This window comes from Amyelois transitella, chromosome 12 (assembly GCF_032362555.1).
Source record: "Amyelois transitella isolate CPQ chromosome 12, ilAmyTran1.1, whole genome shotgun sequence".
Classification (NCBI taxonomy): domain Eukaryota; kingdom Metazoa; phylum Arthropoda; class Insecta; order Lepidoptera; family Pyralidae; genus Amyelois; species Amyelois transitella.
Window position 1 is genome coordinate 4,200,555 of NC_083515.1, and position 18,678 is coordinate 4,219,232.

Below are 18,678 nucleotides of genomic sequence, written 5' to 3' on the forward strand. Positions count from 1 at the left end.
AGTAGTAATTAGTAGTCTAAATGGAATTAAGTACCAGAATTGTGTTGTTTAGTTTTTTTAGATTTTGGCTGTTAAGTTGAGGATGATGTTTTCAGAATAAGTGCATTAAAATTTATTATGTTATTTAAAGATGAAGTGACTTGCCCCTCATAATGCATCTAGTTTGAACTATACTTATTGGAGACTTGTAAGAGAAAAATAAAACTTAATTATCACTTCTCTAAAGAATCAATCGATTAAACGCTTGAATTATTAATTCAGGTCACAAGAACCTAACATATCTCGGGTAAATGCGTGCATCGAACCCGAAGGAGGATCAGCAGAATGCATGAGGCCATTGCGTGGTCTTCGAGCTGGACGGACGTATGAGGCCTGGGTGCGGGCTGCCACGGCGGCCGGCGAAGGACCGCCTTCTGCGGCTGTTGCTTGTCAGACCAGCGCTCTTGGTAAGAAGCTTACTTTGTTGTCACCGTCAATCTGTATAGGCTTATTTACCGGACTTGAAACCTTCTCATACTTGTTTTTACTTTTTAATAAGAATCTTGTGTTTTACTTGTATATTCCAAGTTAATGACACTATGGTGTGGTACTATTAGTCCATAAAATTGGTGCAACCGTCACGGTCCAAGCTGGATAAGGTTATCTTATTGCCAGAGTCATACAAGTCAGTGGAAAGTGTCTTCTTCTTTCTGGCGTCTGTTCCGGTTATATCCAATTTTTTCTAGAAAGGAGCTTAGGGTACATATTTTTGACCATGATCCCGGTGATATTAGCCGTAAGAGAGTGTTATTTCGTGTGCTTAATTGAGGGTGACAGGGTCTAACCCTAGCATAATCTATTTGTTACCTAGCACCAGCGCGCATCTCTTCTTTCGGCGGAGTGGCCATGGGAGCCGCGGGTGGGTCGTTGTCCCTCCGCTGCGTGGTGGGAGGAGCTCCGCCGCCGGCCAAACGCTGGCTGCGTGGAGGCAGCCCATTGCATCCGCGCCCGCCATTCCATCTCGACGGAGACGCTTTATTGATACGAAGTAAGCTCTTGTTGTTAAGAGTAGATGTTCAAATTAAGGTTAGAACCATTGTTTTCTCTCCGTATAGTGAGAATTTTTTGTGGTATAGTTTTAGATCGGTATTGGTAATTTATGGGGTAAAATGACACTAGGCTTATGAATTCAAGGGTTGAAGCTTGTAGAAAAGAAGGATATATTTAAGCTTTATTTCCATTGTAGGTTTGGAACTATCCCATGCTGATAACTACACATGCGTTGCTGAAAATCCCCACGGTTCTGACTCCGTGACTTGGAGAGTCGTGGTGCTTAGACCACCTTCACCTCCCGGCCTTGCTCTATTGGAAGCCAGATCTAGGGAATTAGAACTAGAACTTAGACCGGCTATAAGGTCACCCGGTCATGCATTAGCCAAATCATATGCAGTGCACTGGAGATTATCTTCGCCTGAAGTAAGTTTTAACTATACATACCTATTGATTTACAGATGATACGTAGTAATTGTATTTCCATTCTTTGTTATTATAGATACAAACATACTTATAGATTAGCCTGTAACATTTATATCAATTCTTTTTATATTGGATAAGATTTTATTATTCCGTAAGTTTTAACACCAGAGCAACATCACCTTATAGTTCTGATAATTTTAAAATTTATATGAAGTTAATTTTGTTACTTTAAAATTTTCATCTAGGGCGAATGGCGTATCCAAGCAGCTAATCCGGGTCCGGTAACTCTAACCGGCCTGCGATGTGGTTCTTCATACAAAGCGTACGGTTCCGCCGGCGGGCCCCCCGGCCCAGAAATTACCGTGCGTACATCCGGGGGGCCTCCCATAGCGCCTGTTGATGCGAGGTGGATAAGGACGAATTCTACTCACGCGAGGTTTGACACGAGTGCGTGGAGTGATGGCGGCTGTGGCCCTGTGGCTTTGAAGCTGGAGTGGGCTGGGGCGGGCGCGGCGGGGGCCAGGGATGTGCCTATTGGAGGTGAAGTCATCTTGGGAGGTGAGTATCGGAGATAGTATTTAAACGACGTTTTAAAATAAAAATCATTATATTTTGTTGTTGAATTTGTTATAAATACTAAGATTCATTTGAGCTTGAAAATATTAATTTATCGGTACTTAGATATTTATATACAGAGTGTCTTTGTCTAAAGCAGGCAACATGAATTTGATGTTAGATTTTTATTGTCGTGTTAATATGAGAGACTCTTCAGCCGAAGTATCCATACATTTCCATATTACCACCTGTCTTTTAGTTTATTCCATAGGTTAAACAGAGAATCTAGAAATGACATGACATAAAAGTTGGATGGAGGTTTCTATTTGAGGTACAAAAATACGCTTGCAGATCCCTGAAGTTTTCAAATAAAAACTCTTCTCGTAGGTCTTACTCCCGGTTCTCGCTACCGTCTCGCGGCCCGGGCCACAAACGAGGCGGGTTTGACTCGAGAAGTGTACGAGTTCACAACGGCGCCGCCAGAGGGCGGTTTCGCTGAAGAAGTGGACGCGCCGTTTCCCGCCACTGCTGGGGAGTTGGCGCTGCTGCTGGCATTGTGTGCTGCTTTGTCACTTGCAGCGCTCACCATACTAGCTATACTACTTAGACGTAAGAGGTGGGTACAATTTTTTTATGCCTGTCCTTTTTCATATGTTAATTGATTTATTACTGCGCCGTATAATAAGACTTATCCCAAAGAAACAAAGCTAATAAACCTTTCATTTTTGTTTTTGTGGGTAAAACAGGCAACATAGATGAAATGTTGGACTTTTGTTGTTGTGTTTGATATAATTTTAGGGAATAGTTTTTTCTTCCACAATCACAACACAATATACGAGAAATATAATTTATGAATCTTATATTAACTATTAAATATTAACTAACTTATAGCTAACAGAAAAAAATATAGTTGTTAAAAAAGGACTGCCGACAATTTTACAGTTTCAGTTTAAGTAAGTATATTTTCTGCAGCCGCTACTCTGGTAAATGAACTTCCTTTGACGAGAATAATATTGCGTTGCGTTGAATCTGTCCTTGTAAAGCATTGAAGTATAATTAAAATGCAGCCTCGGAAACTAACCACGATATCTGTTAAAAACAGATTCACTTATTTGATGCCAAAATTTTTTCGTCGTATCAGGTCAGATTATTTTAATCAAAATCTGAATTTTAGAATAAGGCTTTTAACCCAGGATTTGCTCTTGTTTAAATCACATACAATTTTTACTACTTCAGTCATACGCTTAAGCAGTACGTTGATAGAAAAGTTAATCAGTAACATTTGCCTGTTATCACCATATTTTAAATATACATGAATTATTTATAGGCACAAGTTGAATCTTTCACTTTAAACGACTACAAATATGGTGATACAAAAGCATTTATAAATGATATCGAAACACAAAATCATCGTTTTTACAATCAAAAGAAATGATGATTTTGATTTGATAAAACGTGGCGTCACACGTCGTTCGCCCCTCAATCTGGACGAGGGTCGATGGCACATTGTCGGGCCTGTGTCAGCACCTTGTCACACACCGCTAACGATCTCTTTTATTCCACTAGACAGTGCTTTTATCTCCACACGTTTTTACACTGATGTCATATCTTTGTCACAGGCATTGTTTGTAGAAACTGACGGTAGAACAAAAGTGTATTGGCATAATATGTGAGATATCTCTTAATGTCTCTCAAAATCTCATATTACGTAACTAATATAATTATAGGTACATATCTTATTACACTTAAGTATGTAAAACATTTTAGTACTAATGTACACTCATAACTTATTTTAAAGTTCTAAGAATTTATATATATAAGGGTTTGAGCCTATCTCGATGAATGTTTATGTACATTAAATAGTTTTCCTAATTTTCTCTCAAAATTAATAAGTGCATAATTTCTCTTCATACACAAATTCTTGCGATTCATACATGATAGTGACTATACACAAACATTTTTATACTGAACGAATATTTTATGCGATGTACTGTATTTCAATAAAATTCTTTGAAAGCTGTGCTGTTTGTAATAAAAACACACACCTTTTGTTCACAAACTTTTCATTTGTAGGTAAAATGCATTACTATGAATGAAACAAAGGACTCTTACAACAAACAACGTTAATTACTTTTTATAGCATTATCTACTTAGAGATGTCGCAATGGGAGTTCAACTAACATGCGGTGTTTTTAAAAGTTCTGGATTTAATTATACTGGTTTCTGTAGCTTTTGTTTTATGCAGTTTTCTAAAGAAGACTGCATAAAACTTATCTCTTCCTGCTGCTCATATCCATTTATACTTCCATAAATAAATGCAACTTTGCTTGGAATGGGAAAAAGAACATTCGTAATAGTTATAAATCTATAAGGCTAAAATCTCAGTTGGAGAGCTTATTCTGTTTTCGCCTATAATCATGGTCGAGGGGTAAATTTTTAATTACTTTTTTAATCTATTATACATTATGGATGCTAGGACTGATGGGGCTGTAGCTCGGGTGTCGACGAGCGCTGAAAAACCAACGTGTGGGACCTACCGGGCTCCGCCACATCAGACGCCAAAACTACCACCAGACCCCCCAGGTGACTGACCAATTAAATTGGTAAATTAAAAATTTGTTTGTTTGTTTGTAATATCTTTATTGCATAGAAATTTACACAGTAACAAGAAATTATTTAGTCTCTTAACCTTTTACGTAAATCAACCTTAAGTTATTCTTTCAAAGGTATTTTGAGAAAAGAGGAGGCCTTTGCCCAGCAGTGAAACACAAAATAGGCTTATAAAAAAGTATTTTATTAGATTATTGACTTTTTTCGGAGAATTAGGTATCTACTTGCAGTGTCCATCATTTCTGAATGGACTCCCGAAGACCAAATTCACCGAGCAATAAAATTATTTTTTATGTGAATTAAAAAGTTATCTCAAATGTTTAAAACTATTTTAAAATTTCTTAATTTTGTACAGACGTATACGAGATAAGTCCATACGCAACATTCGCCGGCGGCCCCGGGGCCGTGACCAGCAGCGGGTCGCGAGCGTACACGTTGCAGCTGCGCGCGCTCGCGCGACACGACGACGACGCGGCCCCGCCTGCGCACGCGGCCTGCTGTGATGGTAACAGTGAATACATACATACATAAAATCACGCCTCTTTCCCGGAGGGGTAGGCAGAGTTTACCTCTTTCCACTTGCCGCGATCTCTGCATACTTCCTTCGCTTCATCCACATTCATAACTCTCTTCATGCAAGCTCGGCGGTTTCGGGTACTTTTGACCTGACCCTTTAACAGGACGTCCTTAATTTGATCAATATACGTTCGTCTAGGTCTTCCTACTCCGACCTTTCCCTCCACACTCTCCTTGTATATCTGCTTAGTCAACCTGTTTTCATTCATACTCTCCACATAACAGTACATGGTAACAGTGATTATTTTTTCTTATCAAATTTTTATCAGTGAATACGACTAATTTTTTAATTAACTTTTTAAACATAGCTAGTGTGGATTTGTCTCAGTTTATTATACTTTGGTTTTGATTACAGAGGAAACCTGTGTGGACGCGTGTGACGCGCAAAGACGTCGAAGGCGTCGCCGACACTATTGCCCCGATCATGGTAAAAATCATTACTTTTTTGTTGTTATATTGGTACTAAATGCATAGTAAATATGATTACATCAACCAATAAAAAATTCTTAGCCTCAGAAAATGGTGAGATATTAGTGTGCCTTTGTGCCTGAAAAAAGTAGATATATTTTAAACATAAAATTACTCCTAATACAAAACTAATAAAAATTGTGCATAATTTGTACCTAACAATTGTTTTTGTCGACAGGTTGTTCACAAGACTCAGGGAGTTGAGAAACGAAACTGCCAAATTGTTTAGTGAAAAATATTTAGTCAGTGTAACTAGCTAATTCAGTTATACATATTAATATGTATACAAAAATTTATACAATAATATTGTCTATTTATACACTGGTGTTTTATTTATAACATGTGAGCGGTAAGATTGGTTGGCCTCAAGGAAGCAAGTGGGACAAAGTTATAAATGTTGTCTTATTCTGTTACCTCCTTTTTATTCTAAAAAAGTCGAGGGAGCAAACCCCAGCAAAACCAGTAATATAATACAATTTGCAATAATGTAATTACAAAACTGTGGTAAACCAGGTACAATTATTGGATTTTGCAGAGAAAATAATTAATTTATGACCGAAGCTGCCTCGTCTTTCGCGGCAATTAGCCCGTAATCCGATTATTGGATCAGACCAAAGCATGCTGAGATTACGATTTATTAATGTAATCAAAGTTAAATATTCAGAAGGATTACCATCGTTGTTCTGATGAAACTTACAGCCCTTATTTAAAGATTTGATTTTATTAGAACTCGATTGATGCCTTGGTTTCAGACATTTGTTTTTATAACTCTCTATGAAGACACCTTTTCCTTTATAACTTGTAGTATAATTGATCGTCACATCGACCATCCATTTCGTGTCCCTTAATGTCATAAACTGAACCTTGTAATGTGGATTTTGATCAATTCTGTATGGGTAAGATTTTTCTGTGAACATGGTCATGAAGGTTAGACGAAATTTATTTCTTTATATTACCACTTGCCGTTATAACTAGGTTTATCCCCAGAGAGGAGGAGGATCGAAACTGTAACCAGAGTGATAGAACATAATACGAAATAAAGTCAACTCTATCTCTATTACATCTAATATTTACGAAAATGTAAATTTAGTCATAATCTTTTAGAAAAGCGCGTCTTGGAATAAATAAGTGTAAATATAATGTTTTTCAAAGCCGCGCGCCCATGGCTTCACCCGCATAAAACGAAGAAAAAAACGACGTAAATTTCTTTGCCAGTGGTAATTTCGGCAAATCCTCTCTTTATGTATTCTTAAAGCAACGAAACTACATACATAGTTACCAAATGTTAATGTTAGATCCAACAGTTTGGACTGGGCTGTGCCTGCGTAGATATGTCAATCAGGCCGTTTCCGCCTTTTATTTATCTTGACTACATTATAATAATTGGTATTAATTTAAAACAGAGGGTCAGTAATAACATCATACTCATCCCATACAGCAGTGAGTTCATGTTGGCAGATTTGCATACAAATTTGAATCTCAATAACGCAAAGTATAGTCGTTTTCATGGAAATAATTTGACCGCACTTCAACCGCAATCCGCAAAAGGGTAGGCAGTAACAATTAAGAGTACAGACGCGCTACATTTGGTGGTAACATATGGCGTTGAGAAGTAAGATTACTGGACCCAACTGTTAGGGTAATGTTGATAATGAGAATTCCTTTAAAAAGAAGTTTGTGGATTAGGTCCATACAAACTTTTTTATGTTGAAAAACATTTCTGTTTTTTGTTACGTATACGTTTTTAAGGTCGGACTCAGATTTATAGAACTTTCTATTTGTAAAAATTTTAATCAGTTGTTTTGACGACTAACAATATTTTCTGCATGTATAGTATAAGGTTCGCTTATTGCTAGAATTAGCATTTTTTCCGTCTAAATCTTTTTCACAAGTCTACTATATAATAAAGAGAAAAAAGAAATACATATGTAGGTAAACAAAACGATTTTTACTCCCACCCAAAACTCCGGTCGGGATGTAGTTCCCAAGCGAATTTCGGTATATTACCGTACATAACACGTTTGTATGCAAATTTTATTCACAAAATCCGTCCTGATGGAAAACGGTCCCCCAAAGTATTATCGGGGCAAACGGGCAAACCGACCAACTTTTGGGTCGACTTGATAATATAGCCTTAATATAGTTGCTCACTATTTCCATTGACAAATCGTAACTCGAAATATTTCAATAGGAAGTCTTCTTTACGTGCCGTGTGGTTTCCGGCACATAAGAATAGAACCACTTTATATATTTTCCATGGATATCGAAAAAGTCGACTAAGGGAATATCTAATAAAGTTGGGATTCTAGGCGAATCTGTCACTATTTGAATTTCAATTCCATCAGTAAGCGGTACAGCTGAAAGTAGACTTTCAGTTTTTTCAATCAAGACTGTTGGCTCCGTCTAGCCCGCAAGGGATAAAGATGTGATTATATGTATGTACATACAAAAAATACAATAGTGATAGAGTAAACTAGCATTTGCCAGCGACTCTGCTATATACTACCTATATGAAATTACCTTAGCAAAATGTTATGGAGATCGGTTTAGTGAATTTGACTTGAAAGAAGGACAAAAAACACACATAATATTTAGAGTGGATGTTTAAATTATTGAGACATATTCGGTTCCCAGATATTTGTTTTGTATAAAGATAAATATGCGGTCACATAATAAATATATAACAATGAATCTTCACTAAATTGTAATCCGTAGTATATTAGTAGGTATATTTCATTATAATTGCGGGTTGCAAATCCCCTTTGCTGAACATAACGTAATGTGAAATATGAAATGTATTTCCAGGGACGTGTGGCAAATTCCCAAGATTTTAGGAACTAAGCCTCAAATGGTGGTTGTTAATTAATTATACGCAGTGATAAATTGATTTTAAAGTCAGCGGGAGTCTGATGAGACTAATGTTTGGACTCTAAGTATATTCAGATGTTAAGATGAAGTACTAGCTCCTGTAGCACGGCACGCGCGACGCCGTTTTTATCGCGCGAAAAAACTATTGTTGTTTCGCTTTTTATTAGGGCGTGAAACGGGATAGCTATGGGTTTTCGCAAAATGTATCTAACAAACTACTTTTCTGTTATGATTGACCATCGTTATTTGTTTACATAAAATATAACAATGTTGTTGGTGATACTTTAAAATGTCTTATCCATAAATAAAAAGTATCACATCTTTTTTATTTACGGGGTAGGTAGCTAGACTATCTTTGAAATACTTTAACCTAAACATTAAAAAAAAGGGTTTGTTGTTAGAAATATTATGTTTTTTCCCCAGAAAATTAATAACAAATTGTACAAAATTAAGGATAAATATTTTTTAAATATTCTTCAACTTCATGATTAATGAATAAACCTCTCCGAATATTAAAAAGTTAATTTCAAATCCATTTAAATTTAAGGGACGTTTTGTCGACAGGGCGTCATTAATACCCAGGCCTAAACAATTACGCCTCAGATGCAATCAATCTTCGTCTTTGTGACTTAATCAATACGGGCCAAATCTCAGTAGGTAGTTGATTACTGTCTATTAATAATTATTACTAATTATGACTCCCTGATGCAGAAATGAAATATTATTATTACTACCGACTACTCATACCACGTAAAAGGAGGTCTCGGCGTCATGGTATGATAGCAGGTTCTGAAAGACTTTCTCCGAGTAAGTCTGCAACCACTGGTGTCCGATTTTTTAAGCTGTCTAAAGATACGAGTATATTTATAACTGCCATCTAGTAATAAAAGCTTGGCGCAAAGGCCTTACGCGCCTTCCAAAGCATGGATTTAAGTGAGGACCTGCAACGGGGCTTACTTGATATTTTGAACAAGCGCCTAAATCGTCACGCCTCTCTCCAGCTCTCCGGCTGCAAGAGTGAAAGCGTAGGACACACACATGACACACATATTAAGTCTTAATCTATTACGTGGTAGACAGAGAGAACTCTCTTAGACAGAGAAATGATTTGAAGACCACGTTAAGCCGGATGACCTTTTAATAGAAATCAAATTCAGATAATGACAGGTTACGTCGGATAATGTGAATGTATGATTCTACCACGAGTATGTGAAAACTTGTTTAAAGACTTTGAACTCAGGTAACTAAATCAAAATTCGCTCAAAAATTAATTACGTTACATATTTGTTAACGCATTTTTAATAAGTAGCCTGGCTCTGAGCCGTTAAGATTAATTAGAAAATCGACAGTTTTAATTGGTTTCGTAATTAACAGGGCGCCTTCCTGAACTAAAATAAATTAGCTTTTAATACAATCACTCGGTAGACCCTGATTTATTAAGGTAACCGAATTTTATAAGTATTTTTAAACGAGACCAGTCTTGGTTGTGAGTGTAAGATGGAAAGAGGCAACTGGTGCGTTTGTAAAGAGAGCTAACATGTATCTCTGTAGTAAAATAAAGTTTAAATTTGCAAATTCGGACTTATTGCTTCTCTGGAGGACATCCCTGGGGGAGCCATGGGAAAAGTTCCCATGGCTATTCGGACCTATCTTCTTTAACAAAACGTAAATGTAAACTTGTGTATTGTACAATAGTTCAACACTGCACTAAGAATATTTTGCTTAGATATTGAAATAGTATTCACAAAGAAGCTTATCTACTCAGAAATCTACGGACCGTTCCACAAAATAAGAATACGGCACATTGTTCCAAGCGTAATTCGTCACAATCGGAATTGTGACGATTCCCTCGGGAAAGCTTTGAGAAAAATTGTCGCTAACGAGCTTGTTCCCCCCGCACCCACTTTTAATCCACCCCCTCCCGTCTATCCGTACCACTTTAAACCCTTTTGCAATTTTCCGCATGGAGGAGTTATCAAGAAAAAATGAAGGGAACATTTACTCATTGTCTACCTTTTTTAATTACTGCCTTATTAATTCTTTCATGCTGGCCTGGTGGAGAAGAAAAAATATGTCTGAATACGCTAGCAGTTTTTCTTCACGCGTAGAATTTAAAAGTCTGGTTCTAGATGCATCTGGTTCTTTAATAATTAGGCAACACGCGTCTCTTTCAAAAATCCGTACATATTTCGTTTAGCAAATGTAGTAAGTGAGAACAATTTACAAGGGTTATTATTAGAGGCAGTCTTCTTCCTGGCACTTCTTCTTGCACTCTCCCCACTCTGGAGAGGAAACCAGGTTATGATGGATTCATGGATCCTGGATTGGGTGGGTCAGGTTATATGACTTCTAAAAGCAAAAAACATATCCTTGTAACTAATTTATTGTTTCAAAAACTGTTTTTAAATGCCAAATAGTTTTAATGGTATTAATTTGTTCACTGATCAATTCTGCTACATCTAAATATCTAAGTATAAGAAGTATATAAATGTAAATTAGGCCTGATATCAACGAAGACATCGGAGAAGGCAAATTTGCGCACCGAGTGTCTTCTTTGAATAGCATTCAGCCTCATTAGCGATTTTCCAGCCGAATGAGTCGCAGAAACGAGAAAAGATGGTAACTTTTATTCTCATAACATATATCTGTCGAATTTATGGAACAAAGTCATTTGTTACTCGTTCAGTCGGAAAATTATTGTCGCATATATACGAGAATACCGTTAGGTTACATCCCATTCATTAATGTCGGCATGAAAGGATGTTCTACATGTAAATAAGATACACTGCACTTAAATAATTATGTGGAAAGACTGTATAGTATTTTAAAAATAAACCTGTGTTAAGCTAATTTTTCTCCGGCTTGTATTAAACTAAATTTATTTTCTTTTGTTAAATCATTGCGTCATCAGGGCCGTAGCAAGGGCAAATTTTTATTCATGTCCAAAATCATTTTTCTCCGCTTATTATATTATTTCGTGTCCCTTTGACTTATCATATAAAATAAGCCTTTGGCTTAATAAGGCTTTGCATTCCGTCGTCTTCTTCCTTTAGGTTCAGAAGCAAGAAACCGACCACTGCGTCAAACAGGCCGTCTCACGTTGACTTATAGAAACATGAAATTAATATCTGGTATATGATCGTGTTCACCATTATGCTAATCTTACACATCTAATCAAGGAACATCATATCAAGTAACCGGGCTTATGTTGTAAGCACTTTGGGTTTGACCTCTAATTCATCATGAGGACAAACTTTCTACCCCGAGTTGGTAATTGTAATATTTTCATATATTTTTGCTGACATACAAAATAATCGCAACGATACAACGAAAAGCCATGATGACATGATACTTGGTTAACATGACATTTTTGTTTTTATCTAGTACTAGATATTTCCACGGAACTTCCTTAAATAAATTTACATCTGTGCCAATTTAACTAAAAACTTTATCAGAGCACATATATTCTATGTATATTCAAGCCAGTATTGCCTTCTTCCTCCTGGCTTTAGTCCCGGTTGCATCCTCACTACTTTGGAGTTACGTCAAGTATTTACACGAAGCGACTTCCATCTGACCTCCGCAACCTTCGCAGGTAAACCTAACCCATTATAGTATTTGATCAGTCATGGTTACACATCCAGTTGCCTCAATGTGCCGGTTTCCTCACGATGTGTTCCCTCACGGTAAGAACATCGGTTATAAATCAAAGAAATGTACATTCATTCGAAGATAGTCATTGAATAAGAATGCGTTCTTTTAATCGCACGGTTTCGCAACAGTATGATTCATATAAATGCTGAAGTTCTCAAACGACATTCTAATTAAAATCATGAAAAAACAGCCAGCGAAGACACTTCAATATCCATTACCGCACGACCGCAGTGTTGCAGTGCTGTGCAAACAACGACAGCGCGCAGTGAATGTGGCACAAGGTACGAGCTGAAACGATTCTTAACTTTTTTTAAAAAAGCAATTCTAAAATTTTAAGATTAAACAGTTAAAATTCAAATCTTTTTCTCAATATATTCATAGTGTACTATGCACGCACTCTTGTCGTCTTTCTCTCAGACCTTGCAAAGGCAATAGAGAAAAAGGTACATATGTATATTGACGAAAGTCGGACGGGAGTCGCATCATGTTATTGCCTGCCTTAGCCTGCCACGCTCATGGATTGTGGCCATGGGCATATGCGAGAAAAACCACAGGACCATGATAATGATAGCTATGTGACTGAAGTTAAATTTGGAATAAATGTAAGAATAAAAAGAAATATGTATATTCATACTTACTTATTATACCGCAGCTGAAAACTTGATGAGTTCTCCAAACTAGCTTTCCTAAAACAATTCATACTGTCTCGTTTGCTTCCAATTAATATAAAACTTGATGGCAGAGAACTAGACTAGAAGTATTTAAAAAAACGCGTAAAATAACAATTTCAACAAGGACTACCTACGATGTTATTTTAGTAATTAAGGTGATTACATCCAAGAATTAATTTGTTAAGAGGTAAGAAGAAACAAGCATTATTCAGTAATGTAAGCGATAATACAAAGTGAAATGGTGGTCGTTCCTTTATTTTTAACCGAATTCTTTTCAAACATATTGAGAATGAGAGACAAAACATTTAATTTTATAGTGATTGTTGAAAATATGTTATGTACATACAGAAATTACGTTTTGTTTGAAAAATTTACGCGAATTTTGGTACTGACTAGAATTTTATTTGAAACGTCAATACTCATTTTACATTACATTATTTATTTGCAAATGTTCAAAGGATTATCAACTCCGAACCATATATACTTTAGCCTTGACAATTTAACTGCTTTCATATACATATGGCTGCCCTTTCTAAATTCACAAGAATTCGAGGATTGTTTAAAAATTATTAATATTAACTCTCAATGTATTGCTGACGACGTTTATGAAAGAAATATTAAAAAACAAAAAGTCAGACAAATAATAGCTTTCGCGATTTGCTTATTAATAAGCACAACGATATTTATATTAACAAAGTTAATTAATACCCTAACGGATTCCGGGTTAAACTTGTACTTGTTCTATATATTCCAAATGAGTTTGCTGATGGGTGATCTGCGACATGTCACGGAGTATACACTATTTTCTTGGATGATTTACGTAATAGATGAACAACTCCAGTGTCTCATTCGATCTGTTGATAAACTAAATACATCTATAATAAACATGAATAATGAAATAGAACAAAGAGAAAATAGTCCAAGAATTGAAATATGTGAAATAGACAAATGGTCAAATGCGTACGTCAATCTGAAGGAAAGTTGTAGATTAGCGAATTCTGTATGTGGAGTGCAGGTAGTTTAAATAATATATGATCAAAACGGATTTATAACTGTTTACTTTAAAACTTTAAAATTTCACTTTGAAAATTAGAACTATCATCAACATCAAGTTAATTACAACTTTTCAGTCTCAATACTTGTCAAGTATATTTTTCTTTTAGTTATGTATCATGATTACCACCTCACTACTATTTTACATGACAGTTGTTTACAACATGATAACACAAAGTCTGAAGGTAACTTGAAATCTTTATGATCAAAATTATGATTCTTTGGCATTTTAATAGATCTATTTAAATTGTTTCAGGAATATGGCCTATCAACTGCAAATGCAATTTTACCATTAGGAAAGCTGATGCTTTTGGTGTACCTTTTGTACAGATTATCAAGAAATGCGCAACAGGCTCAGAACCACGCCGACACTTTGCGCCGACAACTTTGTAGGAAACTGATCGGGCAGTTTCACAGTAAATTATTTTTGTTTTTTCTATTGTAATAGAACAGACTGTTTTAATCAATTTTTTTTACCGCTTGTGGCAGCAAAATATTGACTGCAGTTATTTTATTTGTTATTAAGCCAGTTATTTTATTTTTTATTTCACATAAAAAATTTATTATTTAAAAAAATATTTTAAGAACTACATATATATGTACTTTCTGTGATGTTTTGTTTATAAATTAAGTTTATTTTTCCGATTTTGGTAAATATTTTTTTGTCGTTTCAAACTCAAAATATTAATTTTATTACAGGTGAAACCCAGTACAAAGCCATGCGAGATCTGGTTCGTTTGGTGGTGACCAGGCCCATCAAAGCCCAGGCATTTGGCGCAGTCAACATCAACATGACTTTGCTTCCAGTTTGCCTGGCTGCCTTTACTTCTTATACCGTCATTGCGTTGCAGTTTAACAATGTTATCTAAGACATTATCTGTTTTATTTTAGTAGTTATTCTGTGATACCACTCTCTATGTTCTGTGGATACCACAATATGTAAAAATGTTAAAGGCATTGTCTTTCTAATGTATCCGATCTATAGCTTAAAATCTTACTTGAATCATTTTTCCCACTTCTTTGATTAGAGTTTAAGCTTTCTTAAACTTTTAAGCTTTCACATCGAATATGTCTTGTGTAATTCAAAACCTGACCATAAAATGTTTGACAACTAACTGAAGAATCATAAAAATAGCCAGTTTATGCTGTAACGTTGAAATTTAAGTCCCTATTTCATTTTATTGTGAAATGACACAAAGTAATTAAAATCTTATGGGGTTCAAACTAATGCTGGTGACAAGACAAACAACCAAACCATAGAAGTAGTTTAATGCCGTGACAATATGCTATTATCATATTGCTTCCTATTAGAAATATACGAGTTCGGGACCACTTATTATTATTAATACTATTGTCATTAGAAATAACGACTTCGCTTTAAGTGGACGTTGCAATAATGATTACTACTGCATCTTATCCAGTTATAAAATGTGGCAATATTTTCTGCGTGTACAGAAATTTCATTCGCTTTAAAATATGGGCCCGTTTTTTGATCACTGTCCGAATCCTGGTAGAAATTGCGATTTCTATCACATTTCTTATCCGTTATTGCGATTATTACAAGCTAGAACCTCTTACCAACAACATATATTTCGTTTTTTGTCATACTGTCACTATCATGATGATTCTAATACCTTTGTCAAAAAGTGAAAAATTTATGAAGGCCATTCGATACTTGGATAGGAATGCTTATACATTCAAAAATGATACATATTTTAAAGAAAATATCAAAAAGAAAGAAAAAAAAATAAAAATCATTATAGCAGTGGAATTTTTCTTTAGAATATTTGCATTGATTGTGCTGTTATCAACCAAATCCTTTAAAGTTTCAACACTTTCTGATGGGTACATGGCGTGTGTAAATTTTTTTCTGTCGGTTACAGAAATAAGATTCATTTTGGGTTATTTGCAATTTTCGTGGATGTTGATGATGATATCAGAACAACTTAATTATATAACGCATGATATAGAGACCAAGTATCGTAAGGATGCAAATAATAAATTAAGACATTCTTTAAAACTAGTAGATATCAATGATGTAAACAAATGGAATTACGCGTATATTCGTATCACAGAATGTTCTAAATTACTTAACTCAGTTTTTGGAGCTCAGGTAAGCAGTGTTTTAGTACTTTTGTTTAATTTTAGAGAAATCATAGAGCAAGTTTTTTGATCAAACTCAGCCAAAGCTTTCAGTAGGTAACATATATTTTTTAAGTAAATTTTATTATATATATATCATATCCTTCTCTTGAATGTCAAAAAAGGCAACTAAGGGAAAGGGTTATAAACTTGGGTTTCTTCTTGTCGGCAATGGACTAGCAATCTGTCACTATTTGAATCTCATTTCCATCTAAAGTCACACAGCTTAACCTCTTTAAAAAACTGTTGGATTTGTCTACCCCACAAGAGGCACAGACGTGATTAAATGTATGTGTATATGAATACAAATTTATAAAATTAATTTGGTGCCTAATGATTGAATTCTTTTTCAGTTGACAATAATGCTCACAATTACAATAATAGAACAAGTGACTCATGTATATTCTGTAATCGCTCTTAGTTTGAAGGTAATGTATTGACTAGACAATATATACAACAACTAGATTGAATTTCTGGTACAAGGATGCTGAAAACCTTTGACACAAAATCTACCTATATTTCTCCCACGTTTGAAATAAATTTAAAATAGTTTTCATCTGTGAAATCAAGCCATATTTGGGTGTCATTATTAAAGTAACATTTTATTTTTAGGGTATAAATAATGATCAGTACTTAACATATTTCATCACTTTGACACATTCTGTGGGTTTTATGTGCATGTTGGGAGTTTGTGCGCAATCTGCACAGAATAAGGCGGACCTACTCAAACGACGCTTGAACAAGTTGCTTATTGACACGCTTGAATGTATGTTTAGTAAGAAAAATTTTATATATTACATAGTAGATTCCGCGAAGCAACCATTTTCGGAAAAAGTTTGGTTTAAGTTGAAAATAAATCAGTAACAATAAAAAAAAACTATGTAAATTGAAATCAGATCTATGCCCAAGGGAATTGGCCTAATGCCCTGAAATATAAGAACGCAAAATGCAATTTTCAAAAAATCTTTTATCTGTTTCGTAAATCATAGGTTTTTCTAGTTTGATTCGGGTCTATACCAATACAGACCCCAATATAGGCACAGGAGGGTCTATATTGGGGTCTATATTGGTATAGCATACAATTTGAAATCGATTTTTGTAAATTGACAGCCGATTCCGCATACACGGCCATACGAGACTTGGTGCGGTTGGTGACGACCCGGGCCGTTTGCACAAGGAGCTTCGGGTCCATCGACCTCAACATGACTTTACTCCCGGCTTTTGTCGGCATCTTCACGTCTTACACTGTCATCGTGCTGCAGTTCAATAATGTTGTGTGATGATTTAGATTTCTTATTTATCACACTTAATTTGTTAATTTTATCAAATATACTTTTTTGTCAATGTGTTAGATATATTTCAATTTTTTTAAGTATTTTATTTTAAACACAATTGCTATGTTTTTCTATTTAAGTTTGATAATGGCTTTGAAAAATGCCTCACTAAAATAATAAGATGAGATTGGACTACGTCCTACGAGTATAAAGAGTTACATACACACATAATAAAATTCTCGCATACAATGCAGTTACATAAAAGTTGCTCTTGAATTTGTAGAAAGAGATTATCCAAGTAAAATTAGCCAATTACATTAAACCCGAGTATAAGTGCAGATATGAAAGCGTCGTTACAGGAGCGCGTAGTCTTCTGCAAACCGTTTCAGTTAATTGTTGTTACACAGCCATAGAAATTACAGTACACACAAATATCCCTTATATTATCCCTTAAATAAATAAATTTATTATTATTATTTATATTAACACACATTTATACTTATATGAACCCTGAGTAAGAACCATAAAAATTCCATTAATGATCCGATGTTTGATTACTTTTCCATTAACTATATTACAAGTATACACTATCTATCAATAATGATCAAGGTTATTTTAGGTAGGTACCTTGTTATAAATTTGATGGCTACACAAGGGGTTAAATTTTCGAAATCTTTTTAAGGAAGTAAAATAATTTTTTTTTATACCGAGTTTTGAAATCATCACTGTGAAAGTTTTTGGAAAGTGATAAGAAGTCATCAAAATAAATGATCGCCGTGAAATATTTTGCTAGACTTGGATAAAGAGAGATTGATTTTAAGCAAAAAAAAACAAAAAAAAACGATTGTTGGTGACAAAATGATTTCAAGTAGTAGTAAGTTTATTCCCGTAAAAAAGGTACTTAGTATATAACTAAGGTATTTAACTTCTAATAGATAATTTTATACAATAAGATTGATAATAAAACTTGTAACATAATAATTTAAAGATCAATCTTCTTAAAGCGAACTTCATTAGGTATTACATGATACGTTTCATAAAAGTATTAATAAAATTACACATCGCTTTGCTACAGCCGTACATAACACAAAAATGAAAATGGTTTTAGTTACTCTTAAACATATTCTGATATATGAAAATGTTTTGGGAATCTATAGAAATAATGTTAATTTCAGTAAATTTATTCGTGCTTTAGTGCTTATTCGAATGGTACTCGTAGTTGAAATTGTGTTGATAATTTTAATCTTCGGGATTTGTATTGATTATCTCTACGATGATTTTCTATGTAGTTATTTTGTATATGCATCTTAGTTCTATCTTTTTCATTTTGATTTCATTTTATAACCGAAACA

The 18,678-nt window shown here is 34.9% G+C and overlaps 1 protein-coding gene across 1 annotated transcript in view; it reads left to right on the forward strand.

The window, feature by feature from the left end:
• LOC106141170 (cell adhesion molecule Dscam2) overlaps window positions 1-5,868 on the forward strand; it is a 33,080-nt gene extending 27,212 nt beyond the window's left edge. Inside the window, exons 27-35 of the mRNA XM_060946887.1 lie at window positions 262-446; window positions 851-1,027; window positions 1,226-1,455; window positions 1,701-2,013; window positions 2,398-2,626; window positions 4,487-4,593; window positions 4,976-5,125; window positions 5,552-5,623; window positions 5,843-5,868. Coding sequence (XP_060802870.1) covers window positions 262-446; window positions 851-1,027; window positions 1,226-1,455; window positions 1,701-2,013; window positions 2,398-2,626; window positions 4,487-4,593; window positions 4,976-5,125; window positions 5,552-5,623; window positions 5,843-5,868 — 1,489 coding nt within the window. The remainder of the gene's footprint in view (window positions 1-261; window positions 447-850; window positions 1,028-1,225; window positions 1,456-1,700; window positions 2,014-2,397; window positions 2,627-4,486; window positions 4,594-4,975; window positions 5,126-5,551; window positions 5,624-5,842) is intronic.
• Window positions 5,869-18,678: the final 12,810 nt, after the last annotated feature.